Source organism: Mus musculus, chromosome 10, assembly GCF_000001635.26.
Source record: "Mus musculus strain C57BL/6J chromosome 10, GRCm38.p6 C57BL/6J".
Taxonomy (NCBI): Eukaryota; Metazoa; Chordata; class Mammalia; order Rodentia; family Muridae; genus Mus; species Mus musculus.
Genome location: NC_000076.6, coordinates 86,871,623 through 86,889,077, shown reverse-complemented (window position 1 = coordinate 86,889,077; position 17,455 = coordinate 86,871,623). Strand labels below are relative to the sequence as shown.

Here is a 17,455-nt window from a genome sequence, read left to right as displayed (position 1 = left end):
CATACAACAAACACAAACCCCTGCACCCACCCATTCCATCAAAACCCAGCATATTTCAGTCAAAAATCCCCATTTGAACCAGCTCACATTTACCCTACTAATCCCTGTTCCTGCTCAGAAACCCTCGTCTGCCTTCTGCGACATCAGAGAGCCTTCTTGTCTCTTCTAGATTCTTGTGTGAATAGAATTTTGGTTGCTGGTATGTCTGACCCCTTTCAGTCACTCCTTTTGATGGTTGAGTTCCTATGATTGTGTAGATAAACCACCACCTCTATACCCATTTATCATCTGATTGATGTCTTCAGGCTTTGACTATTATGAATAAAATGTCTATGAATACTCAACTTATTCACATACACATGTACACACACACACACACACACACACCCCAGAAGCTTTTAGCATCATTTTTTTCAGTACCTTGTTCTGGGGGCTTAGGCCCAGACTGAGGCAGAACAGTTAGTTTTCTAGACCATCTTAGACCAGGGACTCTCAGGGGAAACAGGCTGCCCTGACCCTGAGGCCACCTGTTCCCTGCAGAGAGAAGCATACAGTCTGATGGTCAAATCAGCTGGAAAAGACAAATAGTGATTTTTTTCCTTGTCCTCTGTCTTAGTCAGGGTTACCATTGCTATGTTGATACACCATGACCAATACAACTTGGGGAGGAAGAGGTTTGTTTGGTGTCTGCTTCCATACCAAACTCTTCATCATTGCCGAAGTCAGGACTGGAACTGCAATAGGGCAGGAACTGGAAGGAAGGCAGGAGCTGATGCAGAGGCCATGGAGGGGTGCTGCTTACCGACTGACTCACATGGCTTGCTCAGCCTGCTTGCTTATAGAACCCAGGACCACCCTGTAGCATTGTGACACAGCCCACAATGGCCCAGGCCCTCTCCCATCGATCACTAATGAAGAAAATGTTCTACAGGCTGGCCTAAAGCCCAATCTTCTGGAGACATTGTCTTCATTGAGGCTCCCTCCTCTCCAACAACCATAGCTTGTGTCAAGTTGACATAAAACTGTTGAGCACACTCTCTGTGTTGAGGAACTAGCCACATAATTCCAATGCATGCTGGAGTTGTTCTAAAGGCTTCCTTCTATCAATGGCTCAGGTTAAATAAAAATGTCTCCTCTGTCTGTTTCTCCTTCTGCTCTGTGTCCTCTCTCCCTTGTGTAGCCATCAATGCCTGTGAGATCAGCAATGGAGGGTGCTCTGCCAAGGCTGACTGTAAGAGAACCATCCCAGGAAGCCGGGTGTGTGTGTGCAAGGCAGGCTATACCGGCGACGGCATCGTGTGCCTCGGTAGGTAACCATCCCCTGTCTGCCTGGTGGAAATGGTGTCGGTCAGAGCCCTGGTCAAATGTTCTAGTGTGTGAGCTCTTGTTAGGACCATTGCTGGGATGGTAATTCAGTATGCCTTAGCAAGAAAGCCTGCAGGTGTGGCAATGAAAGATGTGCCCACAGAGGCGTGAAGGCATTTTGTTTTGTTTGTTTTGTTTTATTCCAAAGAGATAATATTTTAGATTTTTTTAATTAGATATTTTCCTTATTTACATTTCAAATGTTATCCCCCTTCCTGGTTTCCTCTCTGAAAGCCCCCATCCCCTCCCCACTCCCCCTACTCCCCAACCCACTCCTGCCTGCATCCTGGCCCTGGCATTCTCCTGCACTGGGGCATAGATCCTTCACAGGACCAAGGGTCTCTCTTCCCATTGATGACTGATTAGGCCATCCTCTGCTACATATGCAGCTGGAACCATGAGTCCCATTATGTGTACTCTTTGATTAATGGTTTAGTCCCTGGGAGCTCTGGGGGTTCTGGTTAGTTCATATTGTTGTTCCTCCTATGGGGCTGCAGACCCCCCCACGAAGGCATTTTGAATAGAAAGAGAGAACCTTTCCGCTTAATACTTCTAGAGGCAACTGAATGTTGTGCATCTTTGCTGTACACATTTCCTAAAGGCTAGTGGGGGGAGGGTAAGGAAAGGATAGCCTGGTCTACCAGGAGATGAATCTGAAAAGGGAAGAGGCATGACGTCCTCTCCCTTCTGGGGCTCCTTGCATGTTAGGGGGAAGGTCAGCCTTCCCTTCTCCCGTGGCAGCAGATAGGCTGTACTGGCCTAGACTTCTGGCCCAGCATAAGATTCTCTAGAGACAGGGACTCTCAAACTATTTTTACATTACTCTATTTTATTACATACCTATTTTTTAAGTATTTAAATTTTTGGTATTTTTAACGTAAAAAAGTATTGTATGACACATAGTGTTTAACACATACGTAGTGTTAAACACATAGTTTTTAATATGGTGTGACAGAATAATTCCTTGAAGATAGATATTAACACTGAAACATATTTGCTGACAGCATGCTTTAGAGATGTGCCCTAGGAAGCAGGCTAAATTTTAACTCACCAAAATGTGTTGCAACAGTTTGCTAATAAGAATCATGTGCTCTTGGCCTACACTCTCTTGTTAAGGGTCTAGTATTCACTTCTCCTTTGCTCTTTCTGTACAGCTTCATATTTTCCTTAATCATTTGAGACTAAGCTGTACAAATCATACTGAGTATGGATTTCCTAAGAATAAGGGCAGCTTGTTATGGAACCTCACTGGGTTCCTGACTTCAGTAAGTTGATATCTCTATAATACAATTTCTAATTCTATTCACAGTGCAATTCCATCAGGTGTCCCAACATTTCACTAGTACCCTAGGTCTTCGGAGGACTGGATGCTGTATTTAGTGTCTTAGCTCTGATCTGTGTCTTTGTTTCTGTTCTTTTATTTGGTGGTTGGGTTTTTAAATAAATTATTATTAGATCTCAGTTGCATATTCCAAACCAAAATGACACAAAAATGATGTCATATCCGTTGCAGAATGTCACAGTGTCAAGGTTTCCATCTAGCCCTTGTTTATGATATGCATTTTAACCAGTAGGTCCAAGTGCTGCCTGAGTTACCCTCCGTGTGGTCATGACCCCCCGGCTACCATTAGCAATCAATGGTGAGATGCTTTAACGCTTAGCAATCCACTTCTCGGAATGTTCTAAATTGATGAATCCTCTCCAAACCAATCTGTATGTGACGTCACAAATGATTGTGTCTTCATTCTCAAGCCAACTCACTCGTAGCAAGAGTGAACTGGAGGTCAGATAAGATGCTGTCTCTGCTAGAATTAGCCAGTGCAGTGGGGGACAGTTTTGAGTGACCATTCTTCCCCCACAGAGTTACTTCTGCCTCTGAACTTCCAGAACACTGAGTCTCACGTGACTCCTGCTGCTCCTTGGTCAGTTATCCAAGGGCAACTCCCTCAAAATGCCTTTTCACAGAAATAAAGCTTTCTGCTCATGACCCATGTTGACTTTTGTCTTAAAGAAATCAACCCGTGTTTGGAGAACCACGGCGGCTGTGACAGGCATGCAGAGTGCACGCAGACAGGGCCCAACCAGGTGAGTAGCCTCTGGCAGGTTTCCGGGGAGGAGACTCCTGTGCCTTAAGACCCAGGCCTAGGGGAAAGAAGGGCAGATGTTAGTCCAGCTGCAGCCAGAAGTACTGTAGGAGAGATACTAAAAGCACCAAAGGAAATCTGAGGGGAAAGAAGACAAATGAGGGGGAGGGAACTAGGAAAAGGGCTTTCTAAAGATGGGGTATACACATCTGCAAACCCCATGTGGTCCTAGAAGCACCTAGACATTTCACTAAAAACATTCCCCTTTCCTTTAGCTTTCTGATACCCCAAATCCTCCTGTTTTTCTTTGGCTCCTGGCTCTAGAGGCACTGTACCATGCCAGACAGAAGCTTACAGTTCAGACTTCTGCTATTAATATGCCCCCAACACAGAGAATTGTGCAGCTACCCTAGAGCAAGCGACTTTGGGGGAATAGGAAAAATAAGAGAACTCCATCGTGGAGTGGTGGTCATGGAGCAGAGGGGGTACAGGGACCAACAGAGGAGCAAAGACCTACACTCTGCCTCCTCAGTCTCAGACACATGGCAAACACACAAAATGGCCAGGCAGGGCAGTGCATGCATCATGATACCTGGTAAGAAGTCAGATACCCAAGAACTGTCCCCTGGAGTTCTCTGAGCCACTTCGGAGAGAATGCAAAGCCACATCTCTCAATGGGTGGATCAAGCAAGTGCCTGAAGTGCCCTAAATTAAAAATTTTAAAAACTGTGTGTCTGTGTGCATGCTTGTGCACTCGAGTGTGTGTGTACATGTATGTGAATGTGTGTGTGCGAGTACATGTATATGTGAACATTGTGCTCAAGTGTGTACGTTTGTGTATGTTTGTGTGTATGCATGTGCATGTGTGCACGAGCTGCATGTGTGTGCACATGTATGTATATACAGTTGTGTGTGCACGTGTAAATGAATTCCATGTGTACATATGTGTGCATGTACACACGCACTGCACTGTGTGCACATGTGTGTGTACATGCATGACTGTGTATGTACTCTCACACACACAAGTGCACATCTAACCATCAGAGAATTTCAGTGGTCTTTCACGGACTTTTACTCCCGTATTTTAGTGTCTCAGTAGAGGTTTTATATACATGGAATGAGGAACCACCTATGAGATTTCTGCCTCCCAGGGCCTATAGCAGTGCTCCTACAGACCTAGAAGGCAGAAATGGAGAACCACTCCAAGAATACAGCTTCAGTTAAGAAGAGATAGCTGGTGGGCCTCTTGGTAAAAGGTTGGACAGTTGGAACCAATAGTGAAAGAAGAGGAGGAGAAACAGTGGATACCTGCCCAGGTTGCCCAGGCTAGCACCCCCCTATGGATTTCTAGCAAGCAGTCATCAGGCCTGTACGGTCCTGTACCCAACTTTTCAAGCTCCCAGCTGTATTCCTCCTCCGTCGAAAGGGTATGGCTACTTGTTTTCCCGTTTATATCCCTGTGAGATGCAAAGTCTTCCCCTTGACATATGCTAGCACTGCCTTCATTCTTGATAGGGATAAGAAAATAACTTCCTTTCCTTGAACCTCCACCCATCAAAAACATAAGTTGTCTTGGCAACAAGGATGGGATGTCCATGAGATCTAGTCCTTAAGTATATTAAACTAGGTATTGCCAAAAAAAAAAAAAAATCAACAACAAAAACCCAGTGCTTCTCAGGCTAACCTTGTGCAGTCAGCTTCCGGTGTGAGGTCCTGTGCGCCGGCAGGCCAACCTGGCCTGGTGTATAACCCTTTGCCTTTGCTCCTGCACAGGCCGTCTGTAACTGCTTGCCCAAGTACACTGGAGATGGAAAGGTCTGCACACTCATCAACGTCTGCTTAACTGTGAGTATGCTTCCAGGCTGTAGCCTCGGAGCCTTCTCCCACCATCTAAGGGATACAGAGGCCAGGTGCTCTCCCCTTGAATCTCAGAGCTGGGTAATAGGCTCACTTTTCCTCTTGTGTGCCATGGTCATATTGGGAAGGATGGAGAGAACAGAGTCTCTCCACAACCTGTCCCTTTGGCTACAAGATTCAGAAGGGACCTAAGTGCACAGAGTTGCTCTGGCATTCATCTGATGCAAGCGTCCTAAAGCAAGCTGGATTCATTTCCTAAAGTATGGGAGGGGCTATAAAGCATTCGTGAGTCAACTAACAAGCCTTAGGATTTTGTCAAAATCTGGTTCCTAGCCGGAAGTGGTGGCGCACGCCTTTACTTCCAGCACTTGGGAGGCAGAGGCAAGCGGATTTCTGAGTTTGAGGCCAGCCTGGTCTACAAAGTGAGTTCCACAACAGCCAAGGCTACAGAGAAACCATGTCTCGAAAAACCAAAAAAAAAAAAAAAAAAAAAAAAAAAAAAAAAAATCTGGTTCCTTAGCCAGTGACTGGGTATGCTGCCCGAGTATGGTTTTTGTTTATTCTTTATGTACCTAATGAGGAAGAAAGTCAGTTCAAACATGGACAAACAACAAGAAATTATGCTGTGGAAAAGGAGATGCTGCAGAGACAGCAAGATCAATCAGTGAGCAGGAGTGAGAGGGGTGGGGTGAACAAGGGGAGCATGGGAGTCTTAGGGATAAGAAACTACCGAGAGGAGGCTTAAATAATGGACACATCATTATACACTTGTCAAGCCCCACAGAATGTACACCAGCAGGAGTGGGACAGCATGCAAGCTATGGACTTTAACACCAGTGCCTCAGTCCCAGCAAGTGCAAGGCCTTAGTGATGGGGGAAACCAGGGAGTGGCAGAGTCTCTACAGGAAAGTCTGCACTTTCCACTCTGCTTTCCTGTAAGCCTAAAACAGCTCTTAAAGATTAATTAGTTAAACAAACAAGCAAACAAAACCCTGCAACATTCATATGAAAACAACTGTCCGTTCTTCACCCGTCTTTCACGCAGAACACACATGCACGCATGCACACGCCTGAACATAGCTTCTACTACCCAGACTTGATATATCTTCCCTGAGTAAGCTATCTTCCATGATATTAAGGAGAATGTGCCCAAGAGAGCACACAATTAGTCTAAAAGGTCCTACTTATCTCAGATATGTTATCTTGTATCAGTAAGCATCTAGAGAGATTCCAGGATCCAGGAACACGAATGTCATGACCTCATGGCAGTCCTGTTACGAGCAGCCTGCATCCCTCCCCAAAATATATCTGCTGATTCTCCCATGACTTCTTTTTCTTTTCTTTTTTTTAAAATATTTTTATTATGTATTTTCTTCAATTACATTTCCAATGCTATCCCAAAAGTCCCCCATACCCTCCCCCCCACTTCCCTACCCACCGATTCCCATTTTTTTGGCCCTGGTGTTCCCCTGTGCTGGGGCATATAAAGTTTGTGTGTCCAATGGGCCTCTCTTTCCAGTGATGGCCGACTAGGCCATCTTTTGATACATATGCAGCTACAGTCAAGAGCTCCGGGGTACTGGTTAGTCCATAATGTTGTTCCACCTATAGGGTTGCAGATCCCTAAAGGGTACTTTCTCTAGCTCCTCCATTGGGAGCCCTGTGATACATCCATTAGCTGACTGTGAGCATCCACTTCTGTGTTTGCCAGGCCCCGGCATAGTCTCACAAGAGACAGCTATATGGATCTATGCTGTACCAAACAAGCAGGATCTCACTAAGTCTGAAACTGGATAAACTATCTACTGCTGCTCAACCTATCCCAGGCCCAGGCCTCCAGTGGAGTATGCCTGATGCCCTGGCATGTCACATCTGGGACACTGGGGTCATCCAGGCCTCTGACAACCTGGATCAACATGACATTTATACACACTGATGATTTCTCTCATTCAATTCTTCTGCTCCCCAATGAGACAAGGACTAATTACCCCCAACTTGCTGATGAAAAGACTAGCAGTGAATTGTTTTCCAAGGCATTTTAGTTTCATTTCCTATTGCATGATAAAATTACCCTAACACAGCAAACTAGGGCAAAGGGGGTTTATCTGGGTCACAGTTCCAGGTCACAGTCCACCACTGCAGAGAAGTCACAGTGGTGGGAGCTTGAGAGAACTGGTGACATTATATCCACAGCCAAGATCAGAAAGTAATGAATTAATGCATGGTCTCCATTGCTGAGTCTAGATTGACAGTTCAAACTCACCATCAGAATAGGGCTGCTGTAAAATGTAACCATAGGCTAGGTACAAAATTTTATATGTGATTCTTGAATCATAAATCTAAAAGCAGTGTCAGCGAGGATGTTTCTGAAGGCTCTGGGGCAGCCTCCTTGCCTCTTGCAGCTGCTAGTGACTCTGGTATTCCTGGCTGTAGCTGCAAACTACAGTTTATGTCTGTGTCTGTGTCTGTGTGTCTGTGTGTCTGTGTGTCTGTGTATCTGTGTGTCTATGTCTGTCTCTCCCTCTCTCTTTCTCTCTTTCTCACCCTCCCTCTCTCCTTCCACCTTTTGTTCTTATACAGACACCTGTGAGTTTAAAAACCTCATCTCAAGACCCTTAATGACATCTACGAAGATCCTTTTCTAAAGAAAGTCACAATCACAGACAGGTACCTAGGGCTTAAGGACTTAGCCATGTTTGGAGTGGATACAATCTTTCCTGCCTCTGGCTGGCAGGAAAAAAAGATCCTTATCTGAGATCACAGAACTAGAATAAGACAAAACCAGAGCTCGAACCCACAGCTGTCTAACTCTAGGCCTCACTGTAGACCAAGCACCTTGATGCACTGTTTTACGTGTGCACTCCCAGTGGATGCTGGGAGAACCAAATTGACCACTGTAGTTGAACCCTCCCTCACCGAGCAGCTCTCTTTGCCTCCTTGTTTTTGTCTGGCCAGCTCAGGAGAACAGTGATCATAAGGACAATAAAGAAGCTAGGACACAGAGGCAGCTGGGATGTGGGGCTGTTGTTATGAGAATGGCAGCCTAGCCGGCTCTATTTGATAGTGGTTCTGTGTTGTTTTGGCCAAAGACTTAGGACATAGCTGCCAGGGAGGCCCAGAGGCCATTTGCTGCCCTCTTGCAAGCTAATGTTCAGGAATTAGCTCTCAATTCCAAAGTCATTAGGGGCGGAACAGGGAACCCAGCAGGAAGCTGGAAGACTTGGTGCCTCTCTAATGAATGCCATCTCCGGAGCCTCAGATCCCTGATGCTCTGAGTAGTGCCAGCCAGTGTTGGCTGTGTAAGAAGAACAGAAATTTTAATGTGGATTTTTTTTCAGTTTTTAAATGATGGTAATCACTCAGAGGAGAAGGCAAAAACTCTTTAAACATCAGGATAAGCAAACAAAATAGTTGTGGAGCTGCCCAAGGATCATGTGTTTCTCCCCAAGTGCCAAGAGCCAGGCAGTGGGCCCATCTGAGAGGTCGTTCCAAAACAGTCTCTGTCCCTCTAGTGCTGCTGCAACAGAATCCTCAGTAACTGAACAGAAATTTAATTCTCATACTCTAGAAGCCAAGGTCAGGATGCCAGCTTGTGGTACATGCCTTCTTGGTGTGTCATGACAGGCTGAGTGAGCGAAAATGAGGGAAAGGGAGAGAGAGAGAGAGAGAGAGGGAGAGGGAGAGGGAGAGGGAGAGGGAGAGGGAGAGGGAGAGGGAGAGGGAGAGGGAGAGGGAGAGGGAGAGGGAGAGGGAGAGAGAGAGAGAGAGAGAGAGAGAGAGAGAGAGAGAGAGAGAGAACCTCGATGCCAGTTTCAAGAGTAGAGAGCACTAGGTGAGGGCAGGAAGGAGTGGGTCAGAGAACAAGTATCCAGAACCACACGGAGTGAGTGCCCTCATGGTGGGGGGGGGGGGATAACCCACAGCCCCTAGACCTCTGGAGTTGACAGAAATCAAGAGGGCTGTGACAAGACCAGACTCTTCTGTATGGTCTTGGAGTTTGCTGGGTATTGCAGCTATCAAAGTTCAGGTTCATTGGCTGGAAGCTTAGGAGCTTGCTTTTCTAAGCAGCAAACAGAACTTTATCCTCTTGGGGTAGGATTCTAGGATGCTGACAAGCATTTTACTCAGAACGTATTTTGGAAAAGAGTCTAGGAGACAGGAAGATCTCGCAGCAGGCATTAAGCCTGTCTGATGGCTCCTCTGCTCCTGGATAGATCTGCTTTTCCTGGCTCCGAGTTCCTTCCTCACTGGAGGCTGCTCAGGAGCAGAGGCTGTGGAGATGCCGCCATGGCAGCTCACTTGAGCTGTGTTTGTATTTTAGCCTGCTCTTCCACGGCTCATGAGCTCTTGAGCACAAGGCAATAGGTTCCATTTCCTAGTGGCTTTCTGTCATCTTTCCTATGACCAAATCAGAGTTCGGCCTAAATATGGGAACTGTCAACCATGCAGAGTGCTTATCCACGGAGGGCTAGAGATCTGGTTATACAAGCCTGCTGTCTCGTGAGAGAAGGTTGCATACATAATGACCCACAACCAAGGGGCTGTAAGGCAAGTCCGAAAAAGGCAAGGAAGACTGGTCAAAGTTGGGGAGTAAGACAAAATGTGTGTGCATTTATGCGCATGCACATGCCTGTGTGTGTGTGTGTGTGTGTGTGTGTGTGTGTGTTACTAGGGATTTAGCACAGCCTTTGCACAGGACAAATAAGTATTCTACCACTGAACTGTAATATTCAATGAATTTCAGCACAAAATTGCTTAGCAAAAATTGACTAACTTCCTACTCTGACCAAATCCCTCCTCCACTTCTTGGCAACTTTACCAGAATAACGGCGGCTGCAGTCCATTTGCCTTCTGCAATCACACAGAACAAGATCAAAGGACATGTACCTGCAAGCCAGACTACACGGGTGATGGAATCGTCTGCCGTGGCAGCATCCATTCGGTAATGACAAGTCTCCAGGAAGTCAACTCCACTTCCCAAACTGCTGAGAATCCCAGTTGCGGGGGACTTGCAAATAAATCAGTTGCAATGAAAAGAACTTTGCCCAGGGAAATTCCTACGGCCTGGGGAGGGTGTCACAGTTAGGACTGGCCTAGCTCTAGAGTCAGAAACATCTGCGTTTGAAATTGAACTCTGCCCAGGAGTGGCACTGTGACACGGAGTGATGTCACTTTTCCTCCTTGGTATTTTTTATAAAGTTTTTTTTTAATTTATTAGTGGAGGGGGTGCTGAATGTTGGTAAATGTGTTTGGAAGTCAGAGGACAGTTTTATGAAGTCAATTCTCTCCTTTACGGGGGTTGTTCCTTGGCAAGGGTTTGACCCTCTTAGACCTCCCCTTGTCTGTGATGTCACTTTCCTATGCATCACTCTGGGTCTGGAAAACAATAAGGACACCAACTCTATCCAAGTTATTACAAAATTAAATATGGTGATAGATGTCAGGAGCACAGAGCATGTAAGATTACAGAGCATTGCCGTGCTTTGGGTTGGTGTGTGAAGGGACCTTTATGGTATGAGTGGTATACAGAATGAGATGACTGTGGGTCATGTATGTGTTGTAATGTAAGTGTGGATATAAGGTGTGTAGAGTGACATGCATATACAGAGCATGGTGACTATGACATACTATGTGTGGTGTGTGGATGTGTGGAATGGTATATGGATGGTGTGTTTGTAGTGTGTAATATATGTATCGTATATGTATGTGGTATACAGTGGATATGAGTGGTATGTATGGCATGTGTGTGTTTGTGTGTGTGTGTGGCATATGAGGTATATGTGTGTATGATATATGGTGTGTATGTCTGTGTGTATGGCATGTTTGTGGTATATGGTGTGTATAGTGTATTGTGTGTGTATGTGTAGTATATGGGGTGTGTCTATGTATGGAATATGGTGTAGTGTATGTGGTGTATGGTGTATATAATATATGGTATGGGGTATGCTATGGTATGTATGTCTGCCGCAGACCCTCTGGGCCCCTTTGTCTGTGTGGAACGGGTCTCTAGTCTCGGGTGGACAAAGCGTAGGATGAATTGACAGACAGACGCACACAGGAGAGGTCGTGTGGAATCTGAATGTAATTTTTCAAATCGAGCATCAGACTTTTTATGCAGAAGACAATAAGGAAGTTGGGTGACATATTTGTAAGGTACAAATGAGGTAACCGGAATCTTACATAAAACAGAGGAATGCAAACACAAAAGGTCTAACGGGGAACCACCTGGGATAGAATTTATTGTTAACAACTGGGATCAAAAAGGGCTCTACCTAAGATTCGCTTAATCTTAGAAGCCAGGGTCAAGGGCTTCGTGCCCTTGCCATAGTTCCTATTTTAGTCTATTGAATAGTCCACCTTCCCCTTAGGCCATTGTAAATACGTGTGTATGGGTGTAACTCAGCTATAGTCTTAGAAGCCAGGTGGGAGGTCTTTACTCTCTTAGGACAAGGGCTTTTACACCCAAGTCATGGTTCTAACTAGGGAGTTCCGTTCTAGCTAACCATCTCATAAATAATGCAATACTCTAAAACCACAGCCCAATCTACTTCCTAAACCATTGTAAATTCCTGTATATGGGAGCAACTTGGCTTTTATTGATAATGTAATACCAGAGGCTATTCTGAATGTCACTGTCTAGCTCAAGGACGTTCTAGGACTGTTGGAACACTGGCGGAAGGCTTTAGCTATGTCAGAATTCAATCTTAAAAGGCACTTATAATAAAGAGAGCATGTGGATCCATCCACTAGACTAACGCGGGAATGGAAAATTTAGAGAGCATGCCAGACTCCAGGAGCGAGTTTCCGTGACACTCTTTTGCCTCGAGAGTAGCTTTCAAGTCTCTCGGCTTGTCAAGCTGACTCAACTAGAGCGCATGGCATTTCTCCCTTTCTTTTTTTATGTTTTAGTCGAATTCTAGGATGTCTCGCCTCGTCGTAGCTACAGACCTTAGGAGCACTCTAAAGATGAGTGGAAACACAACGATTACTAGTAAAACAATGCCAAAAATAATAACAAGTAGGATTATATATTGAACCCAATCCAGGGGGTTCAGTGTACTTAGGTTGTTTTTTAAATCTCTAGCCAATTTATCAATGTTTTAAGTGTCTAAATGACTTTTACTAATCTAGATCCATCCACTAGACTAATGCAAAAATAGAAAATTTAGAGAGCACGCCAGACTCCAAGAGTGAGTTTCCGTGAAACTCTTTTGCCTCAAGAATAGCTTTCAAGCCTCTCGGCTTGTCAAGCTAACTCAACCAGAGTGCATGACATATGTCTGTGTATGTTGTATGTGGTGTATCTGGTACATGGTATGATGGATATGTATGTATATGTTGTATGGGTGTGTGTGTAAGGTATATATCTGTGGTATATGTATGTTTTTGTATGTATGTGTGTATGTGTAGTGTATGATGTATATGTTATATATGAGGTATGTGGCAGGTAATATGTGTGTGTGTGTGTGTGTGTGTGTGTGTGTGTGTGTGTGTGTGTGATGTATGGGGGTGTAGAGAAGTATATCTATGGTGTATGTATGCTTCTCTGTGTTTGTATGTGTATGTGTGTATAATGTATGTGTTGTGTACGAGGTATGTAGCAGATGATATATGTGTGTGTGTGTGTATTTGGTGTTTGGTGTGTGTATGTGGTGTCTGGGATTATGGGGGTATCTGAGGGGTGTATGTACGTGTGTGTGTGTTGTCTAGGTTGTATGTGGAGCAAGAGTGGAGAAGGTGTAAGGGGGTGTAGTATATGGAATGTATGTGATATATTTATCATGTAAATATAATATGTGGTGATATATAGGGTGTATGTTTGTGTGTGTGTGCACTCATGCTTCCCCCATCCCACCTGCCTACACTGCAGATAGAGGAAGAGGTGGTATGATACTTTCTGATTTCTATAAATTATAAGCACTCAGAGAATTGTCTTAAAGAGAGACAAGAGCGTTCTTGTTGTCAATGAGGACAATTCTGCCATAAACAATACCTGACCTTTACAAGACTTCAACTCTACTTGGTGTGTTTTGTAAAGATTTGAGCTCCATTTGAAATGCTTGTAGTGTTCTGTGGACTCAGTGTGCCGCTCACTCATTCTGAGCATCAACCACAAGCCCCTCGGTGAGGCGAGAGGAGAACCATCACCTGGCTTTCCTGCAGACGCCTTGTCCTAGCACAACTCTGTGTTCCTGTGTGTAATTCACAGTTGAAATGTTGACATTTTCTGGTCCTTGTTTGCAGGAACTTCCAAAGAATCCCTCAACGTCCCAGTATTTCTTCCAGTTGCAGGTAAGAAAGTATGTGTCTTCTTCTGAGGCATGTGCCAGGCCCTAGAATGTGTGTGTGTGTGTGTGTGTGTGTGTGTGTGTGTGTGTGTGTGTATCTATGTGTATTTGTGTGTATATATTGATCTCTATGAGCATACATACCTACATGTGTACACATACATATATCAACATGCCATGTTGCCAGCAAAATATTAGCTAAAGCCATAGCTTCTTAAGTCAGGGAGGGCAGAAGAAAGTTTAGAACTAGGGATTACTGAAAGTGCCCAGTTGTGGGCCATTTGTGAACTTCATCTCTCAGTCCTCAGGTGTAATCACACCAGTTAACATTTGTGACTCTAATCACTTCCAAACATTGGAAGGGTTCAGTGAAAATACAATAGGAAAAATTAAGAAGCACGTTGTTATAGGGCTCTTTCCATGCGTAGGGTTGACCTGTGTGAGTCACTGAGGACTAGGTGCTACAATGAGGAGTTACCTGGCAGGCCCGTGCCAAGGTGTCCGCTAAGAAATCACTCCGTGCAACAGACCTGGTTAAAGGGGCTTTATTTGGGGGAAGGGAAGGAGTGAGGACGTGGAGAGGGGGTAGAGGTAGACAGATGTGAGCAGAGCCAGGAGGGCAGAGAAAGTGGGGACAGAGAAGGACAGAAAACGGTCAGGGAAATGGGTCAGGCACATATGGGAACAGAGAGAGAGAACCGGTGTGGGGCAGCCAGTCCTTTTATATGGCATCTGGTAGACAGGAAGCAGAGGACATAGGCTAGGCATACCTGAGGAAGCAGGACAAGGTACACCTCGCAGGGAAGCTCTCTTGTTCAGCCCATCCCCACCTCCTGTCTTTCACCATGTCTCCATGTCATGTTTCCCTGGAGGAAGCAATGTGTCCGTTAGATCAGACCTCAGTCTCCTCTGCCTATGAGAAAGGCCTCTCAGGCACACACGCTCAGATGTGTGCTGTGCTTCTCAATCTCCTTAACTAGGCTGGCGGTCAAGATCAAGTCTCCCAGTGGGGCGGCAGCTAGGAGAGAGCGTGGTGACCTCCTGGGAATCCTCCACACAAATCTGAGACGCAATGAAGAATGAGGCATTAGAGGCTAGGAGGAGCAAACACCATAGCTGCCCTACAACCGTAGGGAAGACGAGAAGACAGCTAGACAGTTAAGTGAGTCATCTTGGTTGTTAGGGTCATATGATTATCATAGGGTACGACCAGTCATGTAGAAAGGAGAGGCAGGAGTCATCTTTGATTGGTTGTTATAGTTATATGACTGTCACAGGATAGAATCAGTCACCTAGGGAAGAGAGACCCAAGTCATCTTTGATGCGGGTTATGGAAGAGCTGTTATCATCTTGATACTCTGACTTCAAAATCATTAATCTAATCGCCACACGTTAATTTTATAGTTAGAAAAGGTTCATAATTTTGATGGCATAGAATCTGGGTTTACTTTGAGTGTTCTGAGACAAAAACACTGACTCTGGCCTTCTTTGAGCCTGGGCCTGTGTCTGGGAGAGAGGAAGCCACTATGCTTTGTCTATGAAAAAGTGACATATGACCCCATGTCCCTTCCCGCAGGAGCATGCTGTCCAAGAGCTTGCTGGACCTGGCCCCTTCACCGTGTTTGTGCCTTCATCTGACTCCTTCAACAGTGAGTCCAAGGTGAGCAGGAGGCCAGGGACCACAGGAAGGCTTAGGGAAAGGAGTGGCCTCAGAAGCCACCATGGTGATGTTTGTGAACAAGAGATTTAGGCTCAGGTAGAGCTGACCAGCAATAGAAGGGGCTGCTTGTCTCTGTGAAGAACCCCTGCCAGGGAAAGCCTTTGGGTTTGGGGTACCACTGGCCAGAGACTCTCCACAGGCACCTAAACAGAGGCGGAACCTGGAGAAGTCTTAAGTGATCAAGTGATCAACACTCTCTGAAGACTGCCGAGCACATGCTGAGTTGAGGGAACTGAAATAGGTTCCTGACTTGCAGGACTTATCAGAGCATTTATGTTCTATCAATCACTGTGTCCCTGAGTCACATTGCCTATAAGTATATTGATAAGTATATATTGATACACTACATCTATATTGATAGCTACACTCAGAATTGGGCCTGGCCTACATGTATTTGGCTTATTCTCAGTCAGATTTGTAGCTGAGTGTTATCCCCATTTTACAGTGGAGAACACTGAGGAAAGTAACGTTGCCCAAGTCCCATTGCTGGAAGGTGTTTGAGGGGGGACTTGTTCTTAGCCACTATGCACACTGCCCCTTTCTCTTAGTCTATATTTTGGGTACCAACAAATCAAAGACACAAGAATGATGCTTGAAATCATTTGACCTTTGGTTATTTTAACTTAAAGCCTCAAAGGACTTTAACTATGTTTCCTGGTCTTTTTACAGTGACTTCATAATTGTATTCTTTGTATCTTGCATCCAAGTAGAAATGTATCAAGAGTATCTTCTAGTGCTCTCTAGGAGGAACCCTCCCATGGTCTCTCTCAGCATGTCTCCCAAGAAAATTCTGTAGGACACTGGTATCCTTCAAGCAGCACTGTGACAAGCTGGGCTAGCGGCCCCTGAGGCTCCGCCCACCTACATTTTCATTGCCTTTCCTGACCAGCCTCTCCCTGTGGCCCCAACACAAACCAAGCCTGGCACTAGCTCCTCAGAGTTGTGGGAAAGAGGAGAGCAAACAAGATGTTCTAGCAACAGGCTCCTGCCTCTGGCCAACCTCCCTGGCCTCTCTTCCAGCTTAAAGTCTGGGATAAACAGGGCCTCATGTCCCAGATTCTACGGTATCACGTGGTGGCCTGCCAGCAGCTACTGCTGGAGAACCTAAAGGTGATCACGAGTGCCACAACCCTCCAAGGAGAGCCAATTTCCATCTCTGTCTCTCAGGTAAGAGCAGCCACCTCAGGAGGGAACTGTCCCTGTCCTCCAGGTGTCTGGCTTCCCTTCCCCAGAGGGACAGCTGCAGTGACAGCAGCTAACCACCCAGGGATTTCTTGTGTGTAGGGCAGTGCTAAGGATTTTACATGCACTGATTCGGTCTGTCCAGAAGCCCCAAGATGTGACTAACACCACTGCCCCCAACTTCCAAATATGGAAGCTGAGCTCAATGAGCTTAAGTAACGTGTCCAAAGTCACGTAGCAAAGGCAGGTGAGTTGGAATTTGGATTCAGAGGCGAGGCAGCTGCAGACAGCACAGATGGAGTGGAGGGACGGGTGATGTCAAGGACACTCTGATGAGGAGCCGACTGGGAGCTGTTTATTCTGTGGGCTTTCAGAATTGTGTAGCAATAAGCAGCCAGCCAGGTTGGCTGATTTTATATTATTTGCTACTAACCTCACGGGTGAAGACTGCATTCTCATCTCCATGCCCCTTTAGGATCATAATAAGCAATGTACTTGTCACATGGGCCTTCAGGCTCTGCCCTTGGAGTACCCAGCTTCCCTGCACATCCGGGAAGCGTTAGTTCTGCAGGGAAGGACTCTGGAGTTTCTCTGTGCTCACGTCTTTCGCTGGTCTCATTTGTCTTCAGGACACTGTGCTCATAAACAAGAAGGCGAAGGTTCTGTCCAGTGACATTATCAGCACCAACGGAGTCATCCACGTCATAGACACATTGTTGTCTCCCCAAAACTTGCTTATCACCCCCAAAGGTGCCTCCGGCAGGGTTCTGGTAGGTAACCCATTGTCACTCTCCAAGACGTGATATCTGTGTCGTCCTTCCTTCATCTGATGTCTGGTTAGAGGCAATGACTTTGAAGCCTTGTGATCCTGTTGCTTCAAGCCTAGTATACATAAGCAGACAAAGGTTGCTTTAACTCATCACATGGATTCTACCCGGGGGCAGTGATGTATGTCACAG

At 45.7% G+C, this 17,455-nt stretch overlaps 1 protein-coding gene across 10 annotated transcripts in view; it reads left to right on the top strand.

Moving 5' to 3' along the window:
- Stab2 (stabilin 2) overlaps nucleotides 1-17,455 on the top strand; it is a 166,845-nt gene that overhangs the window by 118,961 nt on the left and 30,429 nt on the right. For 6 of the 10 annotated variants that reach the window (XR_003948624.1, XR_003948626.1, XM_030244958.1 and 3 more), the window contains 8 exons: nucleotides 1,181-1,306; nucleotides 3,377-3,450; nucleotides 5,223-5,294; nucleotides 10,129-10,248; nucleotides 13,551-13,598; nucleotides 15,171-15,254; nucleotides 16,335-16,481; nucleotides 17,126-17,266. Coding sequence is in view for 6 of the 10 variants with exons in the window: in XM_030244958.1 (XP_030100818.1) it covers nucleotides 1,181-1,306; nucleotides 3,377-3,450; nucleotides 5,223-5,294; nucleotides 10,129-10,248; nucleotides 13,551-13,598; nucleotides 15,171-15,254; nucleotides 16,335-16,481; nucleotides 17,126-17,266 (812 nt within the window). In the remaining 4 variants the exon portion in view is untranslated. Of the gene's footprint in view, nucleotides 1-1,180; nucleotides 1,307-3,376; nucleotides 3,451-5,222; nucleotides 5,295-7,886; nucleotides 8,956-10,128; nucleotides 10,249-13,550; nucleotides 13,599-15,170; nucleotides 15,255-15,983; nucleotides 16,482-17,125; nucleotides 17,267-17,455 lie in introns of those variants that run through there. The other 4 variants (XR_003948628.1, XR_003948627.1, XM_030244956.1 and 1 more) reach the window with 4 other exon arrangements.